The sequence below is a fragment of the Danio rerio genome, chromosome 5, assembly GCF_049306965.1.
Source record: "Danio rerio strain Tuebingen ecotype United States chromosome 5, GRCz12tu, whole genome shotgun sequence".
In the NCBI taxonomy this organism is placed as follows: domain Eukaryota; kingdom Metazoa; phylum Chordata; class Actinopteri; order Cypriniformes; family Danionidae; genus Danio; species Danio rerio.
Genome location: NC_133180.1, coordinates 13,585,273 through 13,605,877, shown reverse-complemented (window position 1 = coordinate 13,605,877; position 20,605 = coordinate 13,585,273). Strand labels below are relative to the sequence as shown.

Here is a 20,605-nt window from a genome sequence, read left to right as displayed (position 1 = left end):
TGTGTGTGTGTATATATATATATATATATATATATATATATATATATATATATATATATATATATATATATATATATATATATATATATATAAAATACAGTTGAAGTCAGAATTGTTAGCCCCCCTAAATTATTAGCCCCCGTTTATTTTTTTCCCCAATTTCTGTTTAACGGAGAGAAGATTTTTTTCCACACATTTCTAAACATATTAGTTTTAGTAACTCATTTCTAATAACTGATTTATTTTATATAAATAATAATATTTAAATAATATTTAACTAGATATTTTTAAGACACTTCTATACAGCTTAAAGTGACATTTAAAGGCTTCACTAGGTTAATCAAGTTAACTAGTCAAGTTAAGGTAATTAGGCAAGTTATTTTTATAACAATGGTTTGTTCTGAAGACTTAAGGGGCTAATAATTTTGACCTTAAAATGGTTCATAAAAAAATTTAAACCGCTTTTTATTTTAGCCGAAATAAAACAAAAGTCTTTCTCCAAAAGAAAAAATATTATCAGACATACTGTAAAAATGTCCTTGCTCTGTTAAACATCATTTGGGAAATATTTAAAAAGAAGAAATAAAGAGGGGCTAATAATTCAGACTTCAACTGTGTGTAGACAGACAGACAGACAGACAGACAGACAGACAGACAGACAGACAGACAGACAGACAGACAGACAGACAGACAGACAGACAGACAGACAGACAGACAGACAGACAGACAGACAGATAGATAGATAGATAGATAGATAGATAGATAGATAGATAGATAGATAGATAGATAGATAGATAGATAGATCATAACAAGAAGGGCTGCTTAATTGAATGCATGTAATAGCGACACCCGGTGGTTATTTATTGAATTACGTTCATTTCTGTATAGCGGGCCAGATTCTATTGATGTTTATAAAAAGCCTCGCGGGCCGCCACAAAACTGATTGAGGGCCGCAGATGGCCCGCGGGCCGTAGTTTGGACACGCCTGCCCTAGACAAATTGCCATCAAGGATCGTAACAAGCACCTTGACCTTCTTTGCTTTCAAGAACCTGAGATGGAGTGCTGTCTTGCTGAAGGATTTACCCTCTCCTGTGGTTTGTAATTTAACAGGCAGCACAAATGTCTTGATACCTAATGCTGGTAATGTCCTCTGTAGCATTTGTGATGATTGGGATACAGTTCAACAGATGATTCATCTGAAAAATCTACTTTCTTCCAAATGATCAACTAGAAGTCAAGTTATTATTTATTGCTCTTACAACTGGAATGGACAAGACTTTTGATAGATAGTGTGATAGATAGGTATAAGGGATTCATATGTATAGTGCGAGAGTCAAATTGACTAATTTTATGGCCCTGTTTTGAATGTAAACAATCACTGATCACTGTATTTTCCTTTTCAAATTTATATTTTTGTTATATGAAAGTAGAAAAAACACTAGATGTTTTAGACATCATAAAAAAATAAACATAATAGCTGAAATGTAAAAAGCAATTTGAATAATGATAAATATTTCTATAATTAATTTTGCTATTGCAATAATTTACTGTTTTCATTTTGAGGATGCTGTTGAACTTCTATAAAAAATGCAATAAAAACCTTTTTTTCAAAATATATGCATTATATATTTTTATTTTATTGCATTTGTGATTTTTAATTTTTGTCGAAACTAGTCCAGAGCAATGGGTAATGGGTAAATGCAGAGTAATGGGTAAAAAGTAAAAAAAATATATATATATAATATTAATTATTAATATTAATACTAATAATAATAATTCTTGACTGCTGAACAAAAAAAAACAACAAAAAAAAAACTCCATGTGTAAAAATTATATGCATTCTGCTGCATAAAAATATGATACAACAAATAAAATGTAGCTGTTTTACCTCATTAGAGAAAACATTCCCTGTGACTTTGTTAGCAACGATGTGGGAGTTGTTTGTGAAGACGGTGTAGAGCACAGGACAGTGGTACTTTCCTAAAGTACAGGGGAAAAAAGAGGACTTTAACCATTATCTCTCATCATTAACACACATTGCTGTTGACGCAGGCCAGGTAAGAGGATCAAGAGCGCACACACAAACATATTTACCTTCATTGTTTTTGCTGAAGTTAAGCTTGATAAGGGATTTAGCCTCCAGCTTCTAAAAACAGAAAGAGAGAGAGTTAGTGACTATATCTGTGAAACTGGCTCTCAGACACACCTACATTTTCAATTATACTTTAATCACACCCAGGAAAAGTTTAATTGTGTTTAATTACTTAGAATAAATTGACTGATTCATTCGGGACGTGCTTGGGCGATGATAAGACAATACATAAACAGACTGGCACTCATTTTAAACACCACTTAGTCATGGGAATCTAGTATAGTTTGAGAGAAATCTGAAAAAGGTCATTCATGTGTCTAATTGCACATAGATAAAAGAACCACAAGGAAACGTCAGCTTAAAAAGAAAAGAAACTTGGCAAAAGTGATGTTAAGAGTTGTCTGGCTAGTTATTCAGCTTGTAATTATGTATGTATTGATATGTGATGGTAATGTACACTATATGTCAAACCTTTGTGGTAAGTAGTTTTATTGATCAGAAATAATACATTAAATTCATCACAAATGCCCTGAAAAAAATTATTCATAGATGATTCCTTAAATTTACTAAAGTTTTTTTAAGGCAAGTAGTTGTATACATTTTGTTTGTTTAAATGTAGCCCAATTAAATTAAGTCGAACATTGGTGATTTATTTTTGTTTGTTAAATTAAAATCATTTTTTCAGTGTGGGAGTTAAATGACCTGTAATAATAATAATAATAATAATACCTTTTATTTTTAGGCGCCTTTCAAAGCACTCAAGGACACCTTACAGCAGATTACAAGCACATCATAAAAATGCAAGCAGTAAAAATGACAATCAGCATAATTAAACCAGCAAATCATTAAAAGCTATCCTAAACAAAAACGTCTTTATCTGAGATTTAAAATTGGAAATAGAGTCCATCTGGCGAATGTGCAAAGGCAGGGAATTCCATAACTTCGGTGCTGTACAACTAAAAGCCCTGCCTCCAAATGACTTCATCTTAAAGTGTGGGACAGATAACAGTTCAGCAGAAGATGATCTCAGTGAGCGTGAAGGAGTGTACAAATGAAGAAGATCAGAAAGATAGCGAGGGGCCAGGTTATGAAGAGCTTTGTATGTTAAGAGGAGGATTTTGTATTGTATACGATAGTGAACAGGAAGCCAGTGCAGGTGAAAGAGAATCGGAGTTATGTGATCAGAAGTACGCGAGCAGGTGACTATCCTAGCCGCTGAATTCTGAATCAACTGTAGTTTATGAATTTGTTTATCAGGAATACCAGAGAGAAGCGAGTTACAGTAATCAATCTGTGATGTAACCAAAGCATGAACAAGCACTTCAGTGCTTTGTTGAGATAGTGAAGGGCGAAGTCTTGCAATGTTACGCAAATGAAAAAAGGCAGAACGTGAGATATTACTAATTTGAGAACTAAATGAGAGCATGCCATCCAGTATAACCCCAAGACTTTTCACTTGGGTTGAGAAATTGACTGGGGAGTTATCAACAAACAGGGTAAAAGATTGAGCTTTGGATAAAACAGATTTTGAGCCAACCAAAAGGGCTTCGGTTTTACTGGCATTTAACTTTAAGAAATTATTAGTCATCCATGTATTAATCTCATTTAGACATTTGGTAAGGTCAGAAGGGGGGTGCGATGTTGTAGGTTTTGTGGAGATATAAACTTGTGTATCGTCTGCATAAAAATGAAAATGTATGCCAAAAGAACGAAATATATGACCTAAAGGTAGGATATAAATAATAAATAAAAGTGGCCCCAATACTGACCCTTGAGGAACACCATGAAGGATTGAAACAGGATCGGAGCGTCTATTTTTTATCTGCACAAACTGTTTTCTGTCACTTAAATAGGAAGAGAACCAGCAAAGTGCGTTGTCAGCTATTCCTATAGAAGCCAGTCGTTCCAATAATAGTGAATGACTAATAGTATCGAAAGCCGCAGTAATATCTAAAAGAATAAGTATGGACAGGTAACCAGAATCAGCAGCTAAGAGAAGATCATTTACAACCTTAGTGAGGGCTGTTTCTGTGCTGTGTTTAGGGCGAAACCCAGATTGAAAGTGCTCATAGATGTTATAAGTAAGCAGATGTGATTGAAGTTGAGCTGCTACTGTTCTTTCCAGTATTTTTGAAACAAACGGAAGGTTGGCAATTGGCCTAAAATTGTTTAGGTCATTAGTATCAGCCCCAGTCTTTTTGAGTATTGGAGTTATAGAGGCCATTTTTAAAGATGAAGGAACAGTAGCAGTTGATAGTGAAGAACACACTATAGATGTAATAAAAGAGGATAGTGAATTAATGCAAGACTTAACTAAAACAGTAGGTAGGGGATCAAGTGAGCAGGTAGAGGTCTTAGACTTCATGAGTATACAAGTATACATACTTGTATACAATATACTTGTATACAAGTTTTTGACTCTTCTGAAGTATAAAAATACCATAATTTGTTTGCAGACATTTAAGAAACATGCCAAACGAATGCCAGTTTAGCTAATTATATTTCAGCCCCCCCAGGTTGCCTTGGTGGAAAACCGCATATTTCATTCATTCATTCATTCATTCATTCCGAAAGGCTCTCAAAGTATGCACTCATGACTGAAATGCGATCTCCGGTGGACAATAGCAGATTCCGAAATGAGATGCAGATTCAGAGTTCCACATAAGGTGGTTATTAATTAGCAAGTAATATAAATATTACGAACGCAAACATTAGGTGGGCAGGTTACATTGCAACTCCATGTCCTATTAAGACGCTACGCAAAGACATTTACAGTGATAAGCAATTTGGCTGTTTGCACCAGACCAAACACAAGAGAAATTTAAATACAGCCGTCCAAAAGCACAGAATATACACTCACTCATGAGGTGGTAAGGTTTATACAGGGCTTAATTTGTACCGGAACAAGTCGGATCTGGAACCTCTGAAATCTCATCCGGCACCTCATTTTGCCGATCCCCCTCCTCACACGCACCCCCGCTCTTCACTTTCTTCCGCGACTCCCCACCCCTCTTCATTTTCGTCCGCGACAAAAACTCATCGTCAGACATGCTCCTGTTGGTCCTCAATCTGACAACCTGCGCTTCCATTTGTTTTTATCCAGGAGTGCAATACCTAGTTCAACTACTGGGTGTCAAGCTTACATACCGCACCTTTAAGCATTGTTCATTCAAGGTTTAGATCTCAAATAAATGCTGTTGTTTCAAACTTTTTATTTCCTCAAAATCATTTGGGAAAAAAAGTACTACATAATAAAAATAAATAAAATTAAAGTCTTTTAGGATATAAGAGATTTCAAAAACACTTAAAATTCTTACACTTTTCCAAATTAATTGTAAGTGTTGCCCGGTTGATATTTATTAATGTGCCCTACTGTTCAAATCTTTGTGGTCAGAGTATAGTTTTTTTTTTTTCTTTAAATAATGAAATGTTATTGATCAGAAATGATACATTTAATTCATCAAAAGTTGCAGTTAAGCGTTAATCATTTTTAAAGAGCCCATATTATGGGTTTTTGAAAATTCCCCTCCATGTAGTGTGTAACACAGCTCTAAGTGAAGTAAAGTATCCAGCTAAGGCTTAAATCTGTTAGTGTACAGTGTTTAAAACTGTTGATTCATCTATAAAAGAGTCGACTCTTAGTGCTTCAAACGAGTCGCCTTGATACCGATTCATTAGGTGTTTCGCCATGACGTACGAACGAAACCAAGTTATTCACGTGCACGCGCAAACCCGGGAGATTTCAAACCTGAGGCCCCGCCCTCTGACGCAGAAACCCAGACACACACACAAACACACACACACACAAACATGCCGGTCGATTGAAGTCACACTGCAGATGGATATATTGAGTCTCTACCCAAAGATGAAACCTCAGCATTATAGCCAAGCAGTTGGAAACTACTGGAAACTTCTGGAAGCTACATGCTACAAAGAATACTTCATCAGCGTTTGTTAAAGGAAGGATCAGTAAAGAGTAACTTATTGATGGACGTCAGGATTTTTCTTCCTCCATTTCTCAAGTGTAAGTACGTGCGATTAAAGTTGCCTCGTTGACTCTGGCTTGCAAATGTATTTAGTTGTGTTTTGTTACTTGTAACTGCGTGTACTGTATCAGGTTAACCTTCTATATTCTCATATCGCATGCAAAGTCACGTTAAAAAACCCGACACGTGCTGCGTTAACGGAGCTCCGTGGACGAGGAGTAGTGTGTGTGTCTGTGTGTGCGCGCGCTGTCGTCCGGAGGTGTGTGTGTGTGTGTGTGTGTGTGTGTGTGTGTGTGTGTGTGTGTGTGTGTGCGCGTTGTCGTCCGGAGCAGGGTTAAGTGCGTGTGTGTGTTTGTGCAATGTGTGTGTGTGTGTGTGTCTGTGAAAAGAGCAGAGTGAGAAGCTAGGAGATCTCCTCAACTGCTTTTGGAGTTTTTGCTCAATAAAATAGTCAGTCGTCTGTATTTTCAAGTCCATAGTCTGTATTTACATTGACCCACTGGCAGCTAAACTCCACGCCTACACCATCGAGCGTGTATGAACTGTGATTACTTTTATATTGCTGATTAGCTGTTTGGCATTTCACTCTCTGACTGAAGGCAGTCGACCAATCGCGACAGACTGTCATCGGTCCAATCATCGCAGATTAGCTTCGCGCTAAGGAGGGGTTTGGGAACAAATGAATCACTGGACGATTCATACAGGAGTCGCTGGGATAATTAGGTAAAAATAAATGCAGATTATAAGACCATGAAAGTGTTTTTTGACCTTGCATGCATATTAAACTATTGTTGGAGACCCTTACAACCAAGATATGACCCTATTTCATGTATAATATGGGCTCTTTAAAAATATTCAGATTTCAAACAAGTGATATTTCATAAACTAATTTCGAGAGGAGCACATGATATGATTGAACATGACTGGTTGCTTATTTGTAATCAGTAATAATCCAATCAGACAGATCTAAGCTTACAATAAATGGATACTTTTTCCCTACCGCTCTATCTTCGTTTTATAAGAATCCCCCATTCCACCCGACCACAGTTCTAAGGGTTAAGGGTTCTTACACCTTTTCATTGCCAGTTTGGGTTTCCAGCTTGTAAATATTGATATATAAAAGTATGTACCAGCTTAAACCTTTGTAGTCAGAAAGTTTTTTTTTTCCAAGAATTACATTTTACTGATCAGAAATTATAATAAATTCATTAAAACATAAAAGTCTTTCAAAATAAGATATTTCAGAAACATAAAAAAATTGGGTTCTTACACCTTTTCAAAAGACAAAATTTAAGCACTTTCCAGGTGCATTTTCAAATATTTAAAGCAGTGTTTCCCTAACCCTGTTCCTGAAGGCACACCAACAGTACATATTTTGGATGTCTAACCTCTCTTATGTTCTGATATGTTGATTCAGGCGTTTTTGATTAGAAAGATGTTTAAAATGTTTACTGTTAAGTGTGCCTTCAGGAACAGGGTTGGGAAACACTGATTTAGAGCATTTTAAAACTGTGGCACAAAATACATACACATACTTCATCGCATTATATCAGATATTATTAGTTAACATAGTATTCTAAAGACAAGTTTTGATGGCATGTTTTCCCCAAGCATTTTCTCTCTTTGCTGTCATTTATTTGCATCTTAAATGTGTCATCTTTTATCTAAAATGTATATTTATTTTTAGTTCATGCATTTTTGACAAATGAAATAACAATTTCTATGTATTTTGTTTTCATTAAATTCAAAAGCAAAAAGATTTATTCTATTTTATAGTTAATTATTCATACTTTAGTAACAAACATTATTATGAAAGCAACAACTACATATTCAAGCAGTTTCTTGACGCAAAATAAGCACTTGTCAAACCTTGAAAACCCTAGGATGAAAGTCAAGCATTTTCAAGAATTTGCAGCACTCGTACAAACACTGCAAATTCTTACCGACCTCAAACTTTTGAACTGTAGTGTTTTTTTTTCAATGCGAATGTAGCATATTACTCATGTAGCAGTAATAAGTAAACCATACGTCACTGACTCTGTTGCTAGTGGCTTTTACGGTTGGTGACCGAGGACTGTTTTGCCTGCAGGACACATATAACCTGAGCTCACCCTGATCCAGTGACACACTGATTCAAATGTGTGTAGGATAAAGTCATCATCCCTCGGGATTATTTCTCTTTAAGCCTCTGCCTCTCTGGTTAACCCAGTAGCTGAACACACTGGACATCTGATTGCTAATCTCAGACAGAAAACTGTTTGTAAACCACCTGATCGATATGGCACACAAAAATGTAAACCCACAGTATGCATATCCACAACAAAGGCATAATTCGATGATGGCATGACTGAGTGTGGAATCATGAGAGTTTTGGTCATTATTACATCCTACAAGAGTGCTGCAGAAATCACGATCATGGGTAAACTAAAGTGTTTAACAGTTATTATCATAGTAGCATGAAGCAGAGTAAGGCTGAAAGCGTTCAAAAAAGAAATTTGCTGATGACAATACATAGTTGCATTCACAAATGCCAGTTAAAACTGTACTGTGCCAAAAGGAAGCCCAATGTTAACAGTGTCCTGAAGCGCCGTCAACTTCTCTGGGCTCTAAGGCATCTGGAATGGACCATAACGCAGTGGAAACTTGTACTGTGGTCAGATGAATCAATATATCAGGTCTTTTTTGGGAGAGATGGACTCAGTGTGCTCCGCACCAAAGACAAGGATCACCCAGATATTTCATATATTATATGAATAGAAACTATATATTTGGCACAATCTGTTCACCACAACTCTCTAATTGGTGGGATATTTAAGGCATCATTAGTAATGCACTTTTTACCACAAATTCCACAGTTAAATAAAATTGTAAAAAGAAATTAAATAATGCAAACAGATGGCTTCTGCTAAATCAAATAGAACTGACTAACAACCTCAGAGCTTATAAAACATATTTTTAAAAGCTTATTAGTTTTTAAAAATTAAGTACCCTATTTAGAAAACAAATATTTATCTTTACCTACTTGATAATATTGTTTTTAACACTCACAACAGCCTTATTTAAATCTGCAGAACAGGTGAAGAAATGCATTATATATTTTGACAAATGACTATGCATTGTGTTCATAAACTTAGTACAGTAAAATACTTTTATTAGGAAAAATAAATGAGGTCAATTTGGATTTCAGGTTCCCAAAGAATGCCAACAAAACAACCTATTTAGCTGTGCGTTTCCTGAATTAGCTCTATGCTGTGACATACTGCATTGTCTTCTTATTCTTTTCTTTTTAAAAATGTAGAGAGAAAAAAATCTTCCTCCACATTTTTTAAGACTTCTGTTTGCTCCGTATAATAAAAAAAAATCTGACATAAGTTGTATTTATGAAGTAAAAAGGTTAAAATTATGACTTGTAAAGAAAAGTGTGAATATTACATCCTTTTTGGCTTCTAAATTTTGAATGGTGAGGATTGCAAATTTTAAAGGGATAGTTTGCTCTGACTCAAATAAAAAATATATTAAAGATTGTCGAAAACCGGGCGACACGATGGCTCAGTGGTTGGCACTGTTGCCTCACAGCAAGAAGGTCGCTGGTTTGAGTCCTAGCTTGGTCAGTTGACATTTCTCTGTGGAGTTTGCATGTTCTCCCCGTGTTGCCATGGGTTTCCTTCGGGTGCTCCTGTTTCCCCAACAGTCCAAAGACATGCGCTATGGATGAACTACAAAAAGTTGTGTGTGTGTGAATGCGAGAGAGTATGGATGTTTTCCAGTACTGGGTTGCAGCTGGAGGGGCATCCGCTGTGTAAAACATATGCTGAATAAGTTGCCGGTTCATTCCGCTGTGGTGACCCATGATGAATAAATGGACCAAGACGATGGAAATTAAATGAATGAATGATTGTCGAAAACCAGCAACTGCTAACATCCATAGCATTTGTTTTTCTACCATGGATGTCAATGGTTAGGTTTACAACATACAAGTGAATGAAGTCCTGCACTATAAGGCGCACATAAAAGCCTTAAAATTTTGTCAAAAATTGGTCGTGCACCTGATAATTCAGTATGCCTTATGTGTGCACCGAGTTCCAAAATCTGTAAAAATGGTGTTGTGCGACTTTGGTAAGCGCTCCGCTAGATTGACGTAGGAGTGATGGATGACAGACGGCGAACACACCTTTGCTAAGACTGGTAGGCAGTGCCGTGGATGACTGGGTTAAGGTATCTGCTGCTTTTTTGCGAAAGCCGGCATCGTTACTGAACAGCCACCTGGCAACGAGACTAATTCCGACAATGGTGAGAGATAACCCAGCATGTTTGATGACGAAATTGCCCAGCTGTTCCATTCAGACAGAAGATGAGGACTTTGATGGACTTGTGAAAGAAGACTGATTCAAAAAATGTGAGTGTATTGTTAAATAGTATGATAAAGTTCAACTTAATGCACTGTTTTGCTTCCGTTACCTTTAGACCGTATGTTTTAGCATGCGCCTTATAATATGGTGCACCTTATATATGGGTTAAGTACAGAAATAGACCACGTAATTGAGACTGAGTCTTTTAATCCAGTGCGCCTTATGGTGCAGAAAATATGGTAAGTAGATAATTCAAATTTTGGGGTTAACTAACCCTTTCACCAATGCATTGTATCTTTAAAAAAACAACACAACCTTCAACATGCTTCACTACTAACCATTAAAATACAGAAACAGAGCAGAACACATGAGAACATGATGTCTGCACAGAAGAACAAGTCTTGACATGTCCAAAAGATCTAAATAAAGGTCACCATTACACACACACACACACACACACACACACACACACACACACACACACACAGAGAATCTGTTTCTCCTATCACCCCTTGACATATTCAGAACTCTTTTCCATCTACCGAAACAAATCAATCATGAATACTTCAGATAACAGTCCAACTGTGTGTACAAAAACCCACACACACACCATCACAAAGGCATGTCCAGACTTGCACTCACTCAGAAGCACTTATGAAGATGTAAAGACAAATTACAGCGGACAGCCATGTGCTTCGAAGGAAGCTGAAGCAAGAAAGTACAATACATGCTGCTTTACATCCGAGTAAGTCATTGTGTACACAGTGGTACATGCTAGTGCTAACTGATTATACATGCAGACGCAGAGATCCTAGAACTCCCGTTTCAATAAATTATAAGTGCAGCGATGTGCGTCCAGTGAACTGATTATACAGCAATTTACACCCACATCCACTCCTGGCACACAGCGGGACTGGCAATATCTTCATATAGTCTCAATCGTGACTTCTAGATGCATACAGTAATAGAGTATTTTCCCTCTCAAAGCGACACAAAGCTTGACTGCTCTTCAAAATGCAAAATCAAATCCAAAATTGCCTACATTTTGGAAAATAGGCAATGATATTATGATTATGAACGGCTTTTGGTTGTGTTAATAGTTTGTGTTTTTAGAGTTTTGATATGTGGTTTCTAGACGGTGCTATACAATGATAAGCATTGATATTTTGGATTTCGTTTCTACATTTCAAATTTTGCCATGTTTTTTTTCCCCCATTCAACTTTTTATTTATATTTAATTCAGTGTAGTTATGGTTAAGCTTTTCATGTAACCTTTTAGCTTTATTTTAACTAATGCCTCTAATTCGATTATCCAAAATTATTTTCAAAAGGTTAATTAACAGTAATGCTGGTCAACAGAGCAAATTAAGAAAACACACCCACAATAACTTGTAGATACAATTTAATATTAATATTATGGAAGCTTTTTTCAAAACAAAACAAAATGATTAAACAAAATTAAAAATTAAACAAAATTAAATATCAAATAATAAATCAAACTATCAAAAGAAGCACTCAAATGATAATCAAATACTCAAACTAATAAATAAGAAATCAATATGCATTCTCAAATGACAAATCAAATGCTCGACGATATTCGATATTTAATTTGCATGATCAACTCAGTATAAATCTGTGATAGTTCAATGATAAATGCTCAAACTAGCAAACAATAAATCTACTAATAAGATTAAATAATTAATCAAGCTATCAAAAGAAGCACTTAAATGTTAAATCAAATACTCAAACTATCAAATAAGAAAGCAAAATGCATTCTCAAATGAGAAATCAAATGCTCGACTCTATTTGATTTTTAATTTTCATGATCAACTCAGTAAAAACCTGTAATAGTTCAATGAAAGATTAAATGCTCAAACCAGCATTGGAAACGCAAACTGATAAATAAATCAAATGCAAATAAAGAGAGCCAACAAACCAGGCATAAACAGCAAACAAGGACCTGTGCATTCTAGATTTATTTATAATGTTTGTACTATTTCGTGCACTTTTGACTTGTCGTGCTGTTTTAGGAGCATTTGATTTTCTTATTCAAGGTATTGTTTGTTAAACACAATTGGAAAACAACCTCAAAGGGATCCATGTTCACCTTGTTTTTCACAAAACTGTTTAAAGCTGCTCAATAAAAGCCTAAGAGCATTGTGTGAACAAACAAAATTATATAATTGTGATTTTTCTGAAAGACATTCTGATTTGATTTGTGACGTAATTTTGTGAAGTCAAGTTTCAGTTCAGTATTCTCAAAAGTGCGCAGCACACATTTTACATGAATGGAAGTTTATATAATAATATATACTGTATATAAAAATACATATTCATATATATATATATATATATATATATATATATATATCATATATACCATCCGTAAATTTACCGTGATTTCTCTTGAATCCATGACTCGTGACAACACCAAAAAAATAACAGGAAGTCTCTGGATTTTTAGGTCTTTTTAACAAGCACCATGATATTCGGTATAATTGAGATCTGTATACACGGGCAACATGTTTATTACAAAGGGTTAAAAGTTTTCTTAGAAAGCATCACCTAACACCTATAAAATTGAATAAAGCACAGCTTATAAGTTAAAACTTTGGATGCTTCGCTAACAGCATTGAGTTGACCACGCTGCAGTTTTAATGGTCGTCAGACTTTGTGTTTTGCTTCTCCTGATGGAGTCTGATGCCCTCTAGTGGTTTAATCCACGTGAGATTTTTGACCAATTTCATGTCTTAAGTGCATTTTGAAATGTCAGTGTCAAACAATCAATATATTATAAACATTAAAAATGAAATACCTCTCCAGTTATGGGGTTGGTGCCAAATCTCTTAATCCAAGGCACTATGCTCCTAAAAAGAAAACAAATGCTATTTTTTCAAGCATCATCATAACACCAAGTACAATAATAACAATACTTCTGTTATGTGCGTGTTTTAGATTTTCTAGTGTAGTTTAAACCAGAAATTTTCATCACAGCATATTTTACATGAAACATTATAAAACGATAATATTGTTCATATTACTATCGTTTTAAAAATTCAAAAGAAATAAAGTGTCATTTAATTTTGTAGTTCAAAGCTGAGGTTTCAGCATCAGCAATTAAGTCTTCCATGTCACAAATAAACAAGAACCCTAAAAACATTTCTTATTATTGTCATTAATGTTAAAACTATTGTTCAACAGAGCAGAATTGATACAAAGATCTGACCCTGGACCACAAAAATCAGTCATAAAGGTCAGTTTATTGTTTTGTTTTTTCATATAAAAGTTTTCTATTTAGCTGAGATACAACTATATGAAAATCTAGAATATAAAGGGTTCAAAACATCTAAATATTGAGAAAATTAATGAAGTTCTTAGCAATTCATATTAATAATCAAAATTTAGTTTAGATATATTCATGGTAGGAAGTTTACAAAATAAATTGAACATTGTTTATTTAATATTTTAATACTTTATGGCATAAAAGAAAATTTATTTTGACTCATTCAGTGTATTGTTGTCAACTTTATAAATACATCCATGCAACTAAAGACTGATGGATTTGTAGGCCAGAGTCATAAACGACAAACATTTTTACATTTTTGCATCTGATGAATTTAAGTTTGTTTGTTTTTGTTTGTTTTGTTTGTTTGTTTTTGTTTGTTTGATTTTTTTTTGCAACATAAAAAAACTTATGACATATATGACATAATGACAACAACTTCAGAAAACAAACCCAAAAAAAACTAAAATGTAGACAAAAAAAAACTAGTGCTGGACAACAATTAAATAAAAATCAAAGTTTGTTTTGACCATGTATGCGTTTATGCTGTGTATAATTATTATATATATAAAAATACACGCATGCATGTATATAAATATCTATGCAAAAAAAGTAATGTACGGTGTATTAAATTTACATTATCTATCTATCCGTCTATCTATCTATCTATCTATCTATCTATCTATCTATCTATCTATCTATCTATCTATCTATCTATCTATCTATCTATCTAGAGATATATAAAACACATCAACATATTTTATGTGAAAACAAACTTTTATTTTGGATGCAATTAATCATGTTTAATCTTTGCCTAGCACTACTAAAAACATTAAATATGATTTTTCTGCTAAATTACAATTTCTCAATAACAATTTCTCATTCAAAGGTAGTGTATATAACAATAACTAAACCTACGATAAGTACATAATTAATAAACAATTAACTATAAAGTCATGAACAAAAATAATGGCTGAGTAAAATATCTCATTATACTGATGATGAGAGTAACATACTCACATTAGGTCAAAAACCACCCCATCCACTGTGCACATGGGATACTCAAAGGGCTGAAGAGACAAACTATGAGAGGGATAAGAGACAAACATTAAGATTGAAAAATCCAAGCATACAGCATTACACTTAGGCCTTGTCCAAAAAAAAAAAAAATCTGTCCACATGATAATGCAAAAAACGCACTGTAATGCATTTTAAGGGCATGCCAAACCAACAGGTGGACATAATGACTCCAGAACAGAGGCGGATTACCGTCCTGTGGGCAAAATACTTGATATGTTTGCCACGAATGTGCATCACATTCGCTTCTTCTGCATTTGGTGTGGACTCAGCCATCTTGGCCAATCAGAAAGGAGAAAATATCACCCACACTGACGCCATGAGGCAAAAACTTTGGTTGTAGCGTTCACATGACATTTAAAAAAACTCTTCATTCTGGCCAGACTTTCAGAAAGATTCGGTTTCAGTCACCTGATTCTGTGTTTTCGTGTGGACAAACAGTGAAACTGCATAGAAAAAAAGTGTAATTTTGAAAATACCCATGTTTGTGTGAACATGGCTTTAAGCTGAAGTGTGACTTCTGAGCCAACAAACGAATCTGCACACAATGTAACCAAACAAGTTTTCTAAACAATCTCCTAAACTTCTAATGAAATGTCAGAGGAATAACACATTTCAAAACCTTAAAACATGCCTATTTGTGCTACGAGATAACATGTCACAAAGCTTTGGAAATATCAGTTAAGAAAGCAGACTTTATTTTACTAGACCAAAATCTCTGACCAGAAGAAACACAAAGAACTTGTGTCTGTCCAACATGAAAGAAATGTTATGCATAAAACTCACCTGCAATGATCAAAGGGCAAGCGTCTGAAATTGGCTTGTGGGATTTCTATAAACAAGATCACAAAAGGCTTATTTTAGAGGCAAAATCAACAGCAATATCAACAGTAAAGGGCAGAAAACAAGACCACATATGGTGCAATCAATCAAAGTAGTGAGCGACAGGAAAACCAACATCATTACATACAATACTGTTCAAAAGTATGAAATACACTTTTAAAAGTTGTTTTCTAATCACAAAAAATAAATATTATAAGACGGTTACCAAAATGCCATTCAGTGGAACAATAGTTAAAGTCTAAAAATTACTGTGAGCAGGGCTGCACAATATATCATTTCAGCACCAATATCGCAATGCGCAAACCTGCACTAGTCACATTTCAAAATATTCCTTTTGTGAAATTATATTCATATTGCAATCTACAGTGCTCAGCATAACAGAGTACAGCCCATTTTGAAAATGAATATTTTTTATGAATTTCTTAGTGAATATAGGAAATGTATTTTGGTGCATTTAAACAAAACAGATTTATTAAACGGATATATTTATTAAAATAACATTTTAGTCACCAAACAAATTTAGAAATTGAAAGACAATACAATTAAATTCAAGCAAAATATTTCATAAAACAAAATTCAATCAGCAAAACTGTAACTAGTTTTTAAAATTTTTTTGCTTCTCTTGATTTTTAAACTTGTATTTAATATTTTTCTCTAACGTATAAATTTGGCTGTACTAGTTTTTAGACCGTTATCGTAAGTTATTTTGTTAGATAAGCTTCAGATTTGGCTGCAGTACTGACTAATCTAATGTATATGCACAAATATAATATTGTATAGCTTCCTATTAAAAATATGAATTTAATAGAGAGATTTGTGAGGGGTGTACTTATATATACTGAGCACTGTCGCAGAAAAACAAAATATCAGGCATAACTGTAGGGCACACTTAGAACAAGAATCACTGACTTGACGACTTATTTAAATTTCACAGTGCAGCCCAAAATAAAATACAGATTAATTGTAATATTTAATATTTCCATTTGGCAGAATGAGTTTTAAAAACTTGCCATATTTATGATCATTTTTAAATATTACAGACAGGGTTCATACACATTTTTACAACTAAAAAATTCCATGACTTTTCCATGACTTTCAAGTAAATTTTTATGACCTAATGTTCCATGCAATGTCTACATATAGAAAGTCTACAAAAGAAAAACAATAAGTGTTCAAATTTATTACGGCACTTTGTAAAACACACAACAATCTATTTAGTTTAAATTTATATTTCACTCATTCATTCATTTTCTTTTCGGCCAAGTCCCTTTATTAATCTGGGGTCGCCCACAGGAGAACATGCAAACTCCCAGAGAAATGCCAACTGACCCAGCAAAGGCTTGAACCAGCAACCTTCTTGCTGTAAGGCAATTGTGCTACCCACTGCACCACCGTGACGCCAAATTTATATTCATTTCTATGTAAAACTTATGTAGATAATGCTTACAACCACACTAATAATGTGAGAATGTGATTGGCCAAGGACAGAATAGAAGTCAAGACAACTAACCTATATTCTAACCTATAAGTATACAGATATCTGTTTTCCATAGGTGCGTCCCAAATCGCATACTTACGCACTATTCTACGCCATTTTGTAGTATAAATAGTGCAAGTAGTGTGTTCACACTGAAAACTCTATAAATAATAAGTGCATTTTAATACCAGGATGATGCACTCGTTCAACTATTACAATGAAGTGTGGAATGTTGGACACTTCACGCACTCAACAATCTCAGATTTGCTCACATAGCGGAAGGAGCATTGGTATAGGGTGCACATGTTGGATTACTTTATTTATTTTGAATTGTGAAAGCAAAATTATCCTACAAGAGTGATTATAGCGCCTCCCGAAGGTGAATGCGGTTATCCTTGCATATATTATCTGGTCCTTTGGTCATTTATTTTACTAATATGGCAACCATCAAACGTCATCAGGGAAATGGTTTGAATTTCCGTTTAGCAAAATAACAGTTAGTGTTCCATTTGGGACGACAATACATACATATACTATGCTGTTGAGTGTGTTAGTGCAGGGGTTCCCAAACTTTTCAGCCCGCGACCCCCAAAATGAGAATGCCAGTGACTCGTGACCCCCAATATTCTCTGAGGTGGTGGTTATAAATACAGAAACCTTGTATGCAATGACGCACACACACCAATAGACCCAAGTCTATTCTTTGTTTTTTTTATGTATGTCAGTGCTGTAAATGGGTTAGAAAGTTTAACCTGGTGTTCCAAAATCTGCTGCATCTGACAGTATTGCTGTGTCTTTAGTATAATGTAATTACTCAAGAAGACGCAATCCAATAGAACTAGTAACTATAAGCTACTATAGTAACTATATAGTTTATAGTAACTATAAACAACTATTTTTTTCTCATCAGTAGGTTATTGATAAAATACAGTTAGTCTTAAGGTTTAATAAAAATTAATTGATTTTTGAAAATCAACAGGCAACCCCCATTCATTGTCCCGCGACCCCTCGGGGGGTCCCGACCCCCACTTTGAGAACCTCTGTGTTAGTGCATAAGTACATAGTGCTTAATGTATAGCGTGCCATTTGGGACGCAGCTCATGACTTTTACAAAACTTTGTGGGTTTTCCTTTTTTTCCAGGCCTGGAAAATGTCAAGTCAAAATTCAATGATTTTTCTAGGTTTTCCATGACCGTATGAACCCTGTACAGTGCTCAGCATAAATGAGTATAACCTCCTTTTGAAAATGTATATTTTTATCCACGTCTTAGAAAATACAGCCAATAATCTTGGTGCATTTAAACAAAATATTTTTATCCATTAAAATAAAAGTTTGGATACCTAGTGCCTTTAACAATAAAAAGATAATATATTTAAATTCAAACAAGTTATTGCAATATATATATATTTATACAACAGTTGTCTGGTTCTTGAATCTGATTGGCTAATAGCCGTGATATATTTAAGTAATTTCAGCACCAGTAAAGCCTCTTTACCTCTTTTTTTTGTGTATTACTCCGCCCACATACAACCAGCAAAAAAGCAGACACTACAGATCTAAAGTTTAAAAGATGCTTGCTCAGCTGTTTAGCTATCAGCTTATGATTTGAATCCAAGGTGGAAGAAAGTAGTTCCTCATACAAAAGGGTTTTTGAGAATCTCCATGTTTGATTTTGTTTTTATATACACAATTATGCCGTTAAACTGTTGTATAAACGCAATATCACACTCGTAGCAGTGCGATATGGCTGTATATCGGCACTGGCGGGGGCACTAAGGCACTCGGCCTCATGCCAACGCACATCTCCCACCAGATATACAGCCATATCACACTGCTATATATATATATATATATATATATATATATATATATATATATATATATATATATATATATATATATATATATATAGACCCACTAGAAAAATGACAACTGTTTTGTGTTTTATTATTTTTTTATTGAATAATTTTCCCAAACATAATTGTTACTGACTATATGCATAAATATATTTACGCTAAATGATATAACACTATTTCTATTTCACCAATATGTGAAATTATATTCAAATAGACACTTTTCTTGCATTTCAAATGTTTTCTATGTAACTTATAAGTTATATTTAATTTGATAAAGAAACAAAAATGGTACGTCCTACAGTCCCAAAAGCTTGACATGACTTGAAGTAACGTTACATCAGGTTAACGCAAATACCTGCTTTCTTCCCTCCATAAAACTGGGTGTATTCTGTAGATGTAATGTACCTGAAAAACAGAGTATTGAATAAATCATTTGAAAGCTGTATAAAGAGTATAACGTCGTCATTTACATATTTGCATTCTTTAGATAATTCATGTTACGTCGCTGAATCTAATACATGAACATTAATCAAAATGCCGTCGTTGCAGCTGAATGAAGAACGACTTACTGTCCCAAAATTAAAATTAAAACATTACAAACCCTAAATAATACAAACAACGCAAACAGTTAAAGAAGCGTACTCAGTTTTCAGTGAAATAATAAAATTCAACCGTTAGCAAACGTGTCATATTTCACTCCAGCAACTCACATCTTGTCTTTTTGATGCTGTCTTTTCCCCATTTTTGCGACCTAAGCGGTGGTGCTAAATAAAAGAATTAAAATTCAGGAGTTTATAAACAAGCAACACAAACGCACGACTGTTTAAATACTCTACTTCCGGTGTGTCCTAGGCGCGACCGGTAAATGCAACCGACCTAAAACAACAAAATGTTTTTTGGTCCTCTTCGGTTTTGACTGAGATACTGTTCATAAAATTCGTTTTTTAATTACTGTAAATTATGTCTATGCTCAACTTGGGATGTCTGAATAATACTCAATAATGAGGGGGATATTTAAAGTGTTTGATGTTTGTTGATCACAAAATAAAAAAAACATGAAACCTATGAATTCATTCATTCATTCATTTTCTTTTCGGCTTAACTTAGTCCCTTTATTAATCAGGGGTCACCACAACGGAATGACCCGCTAACTTAACCAGCATATGTTTACGTATGTTGTATCCTTTCAGCTGCAACCCAGTACTGGCAAACATCCATACACACTCATTCACACACACTCACACTGCGGCCAATTTAGTTTATTCAATTCACCTATAGCTATGTCTTTGGACTGTGGGGGAAACCGGAGCACCTGGAGGAAACCCACACCAACATGAGGAGTACATGCAAATGCCACAAACGTCAACTCGAACCAGCGACCCTTTTGCTGTGATGCAACAGAGCTACCAACTGCGCCACCGCGCGGCCTACATATAAACTAATTCATTTCATCTATCCCGTGAAACAAGTTGTTAAAAACGTTTTAGACATGCAATCTGCATGTTCTTTTTGTGAATTAGAGGAATTGCTGAAACACCTGAATACTCATTGAATGCACATATTCCCAAATGTTTTGGTTTGATGTTAAATATGTTATATTTAAACGTACAAAATTAAAAATGCAGTTTTCTTGTAAAGAT

General features: G+C 34.5%; 1 protein-coding gene across 2 annotated transcripts in view; it reads right to left on the bottom strand.

The window, feature by feature from the left end:
• Positions 1-19,815, bottom strand: part of ppil2 (peptidylprolyl isomerase (cyclophilin)-like 2) — a 78,057-nt gene extending 58,242 nt beyond the window's left edge. For both annotated transcript variants that reach the window (XR_012405793.1, NM_200991.2), the window contains 7 exon segments: positions 19,676-19,815; positions 19,321-19,370; positions 15,575-15,620; positions 14,732-14,794; positions 13,244-13,295; positions 2,096-2,147; positions 1,890-1,981 (listed from right to left, as the gene is read on the bottom strand). Coding sequence is in view for 1 of the 2 variants with exons in the window: in NM_200991.2 (NP_957285.2) it covers positions 1,890-1,981; positions 2,096-2,147; positions 13,244-13,295; positions 14,732-14,794; positions 15,575-15,620; positions 19,321-19,370; positions 19,676-19,707 (387 nt within the window). In the remaining variant the exon portion in view is untranslated.
• Positions 19,816-20,605: the final 790 nt, after the last annotated feature.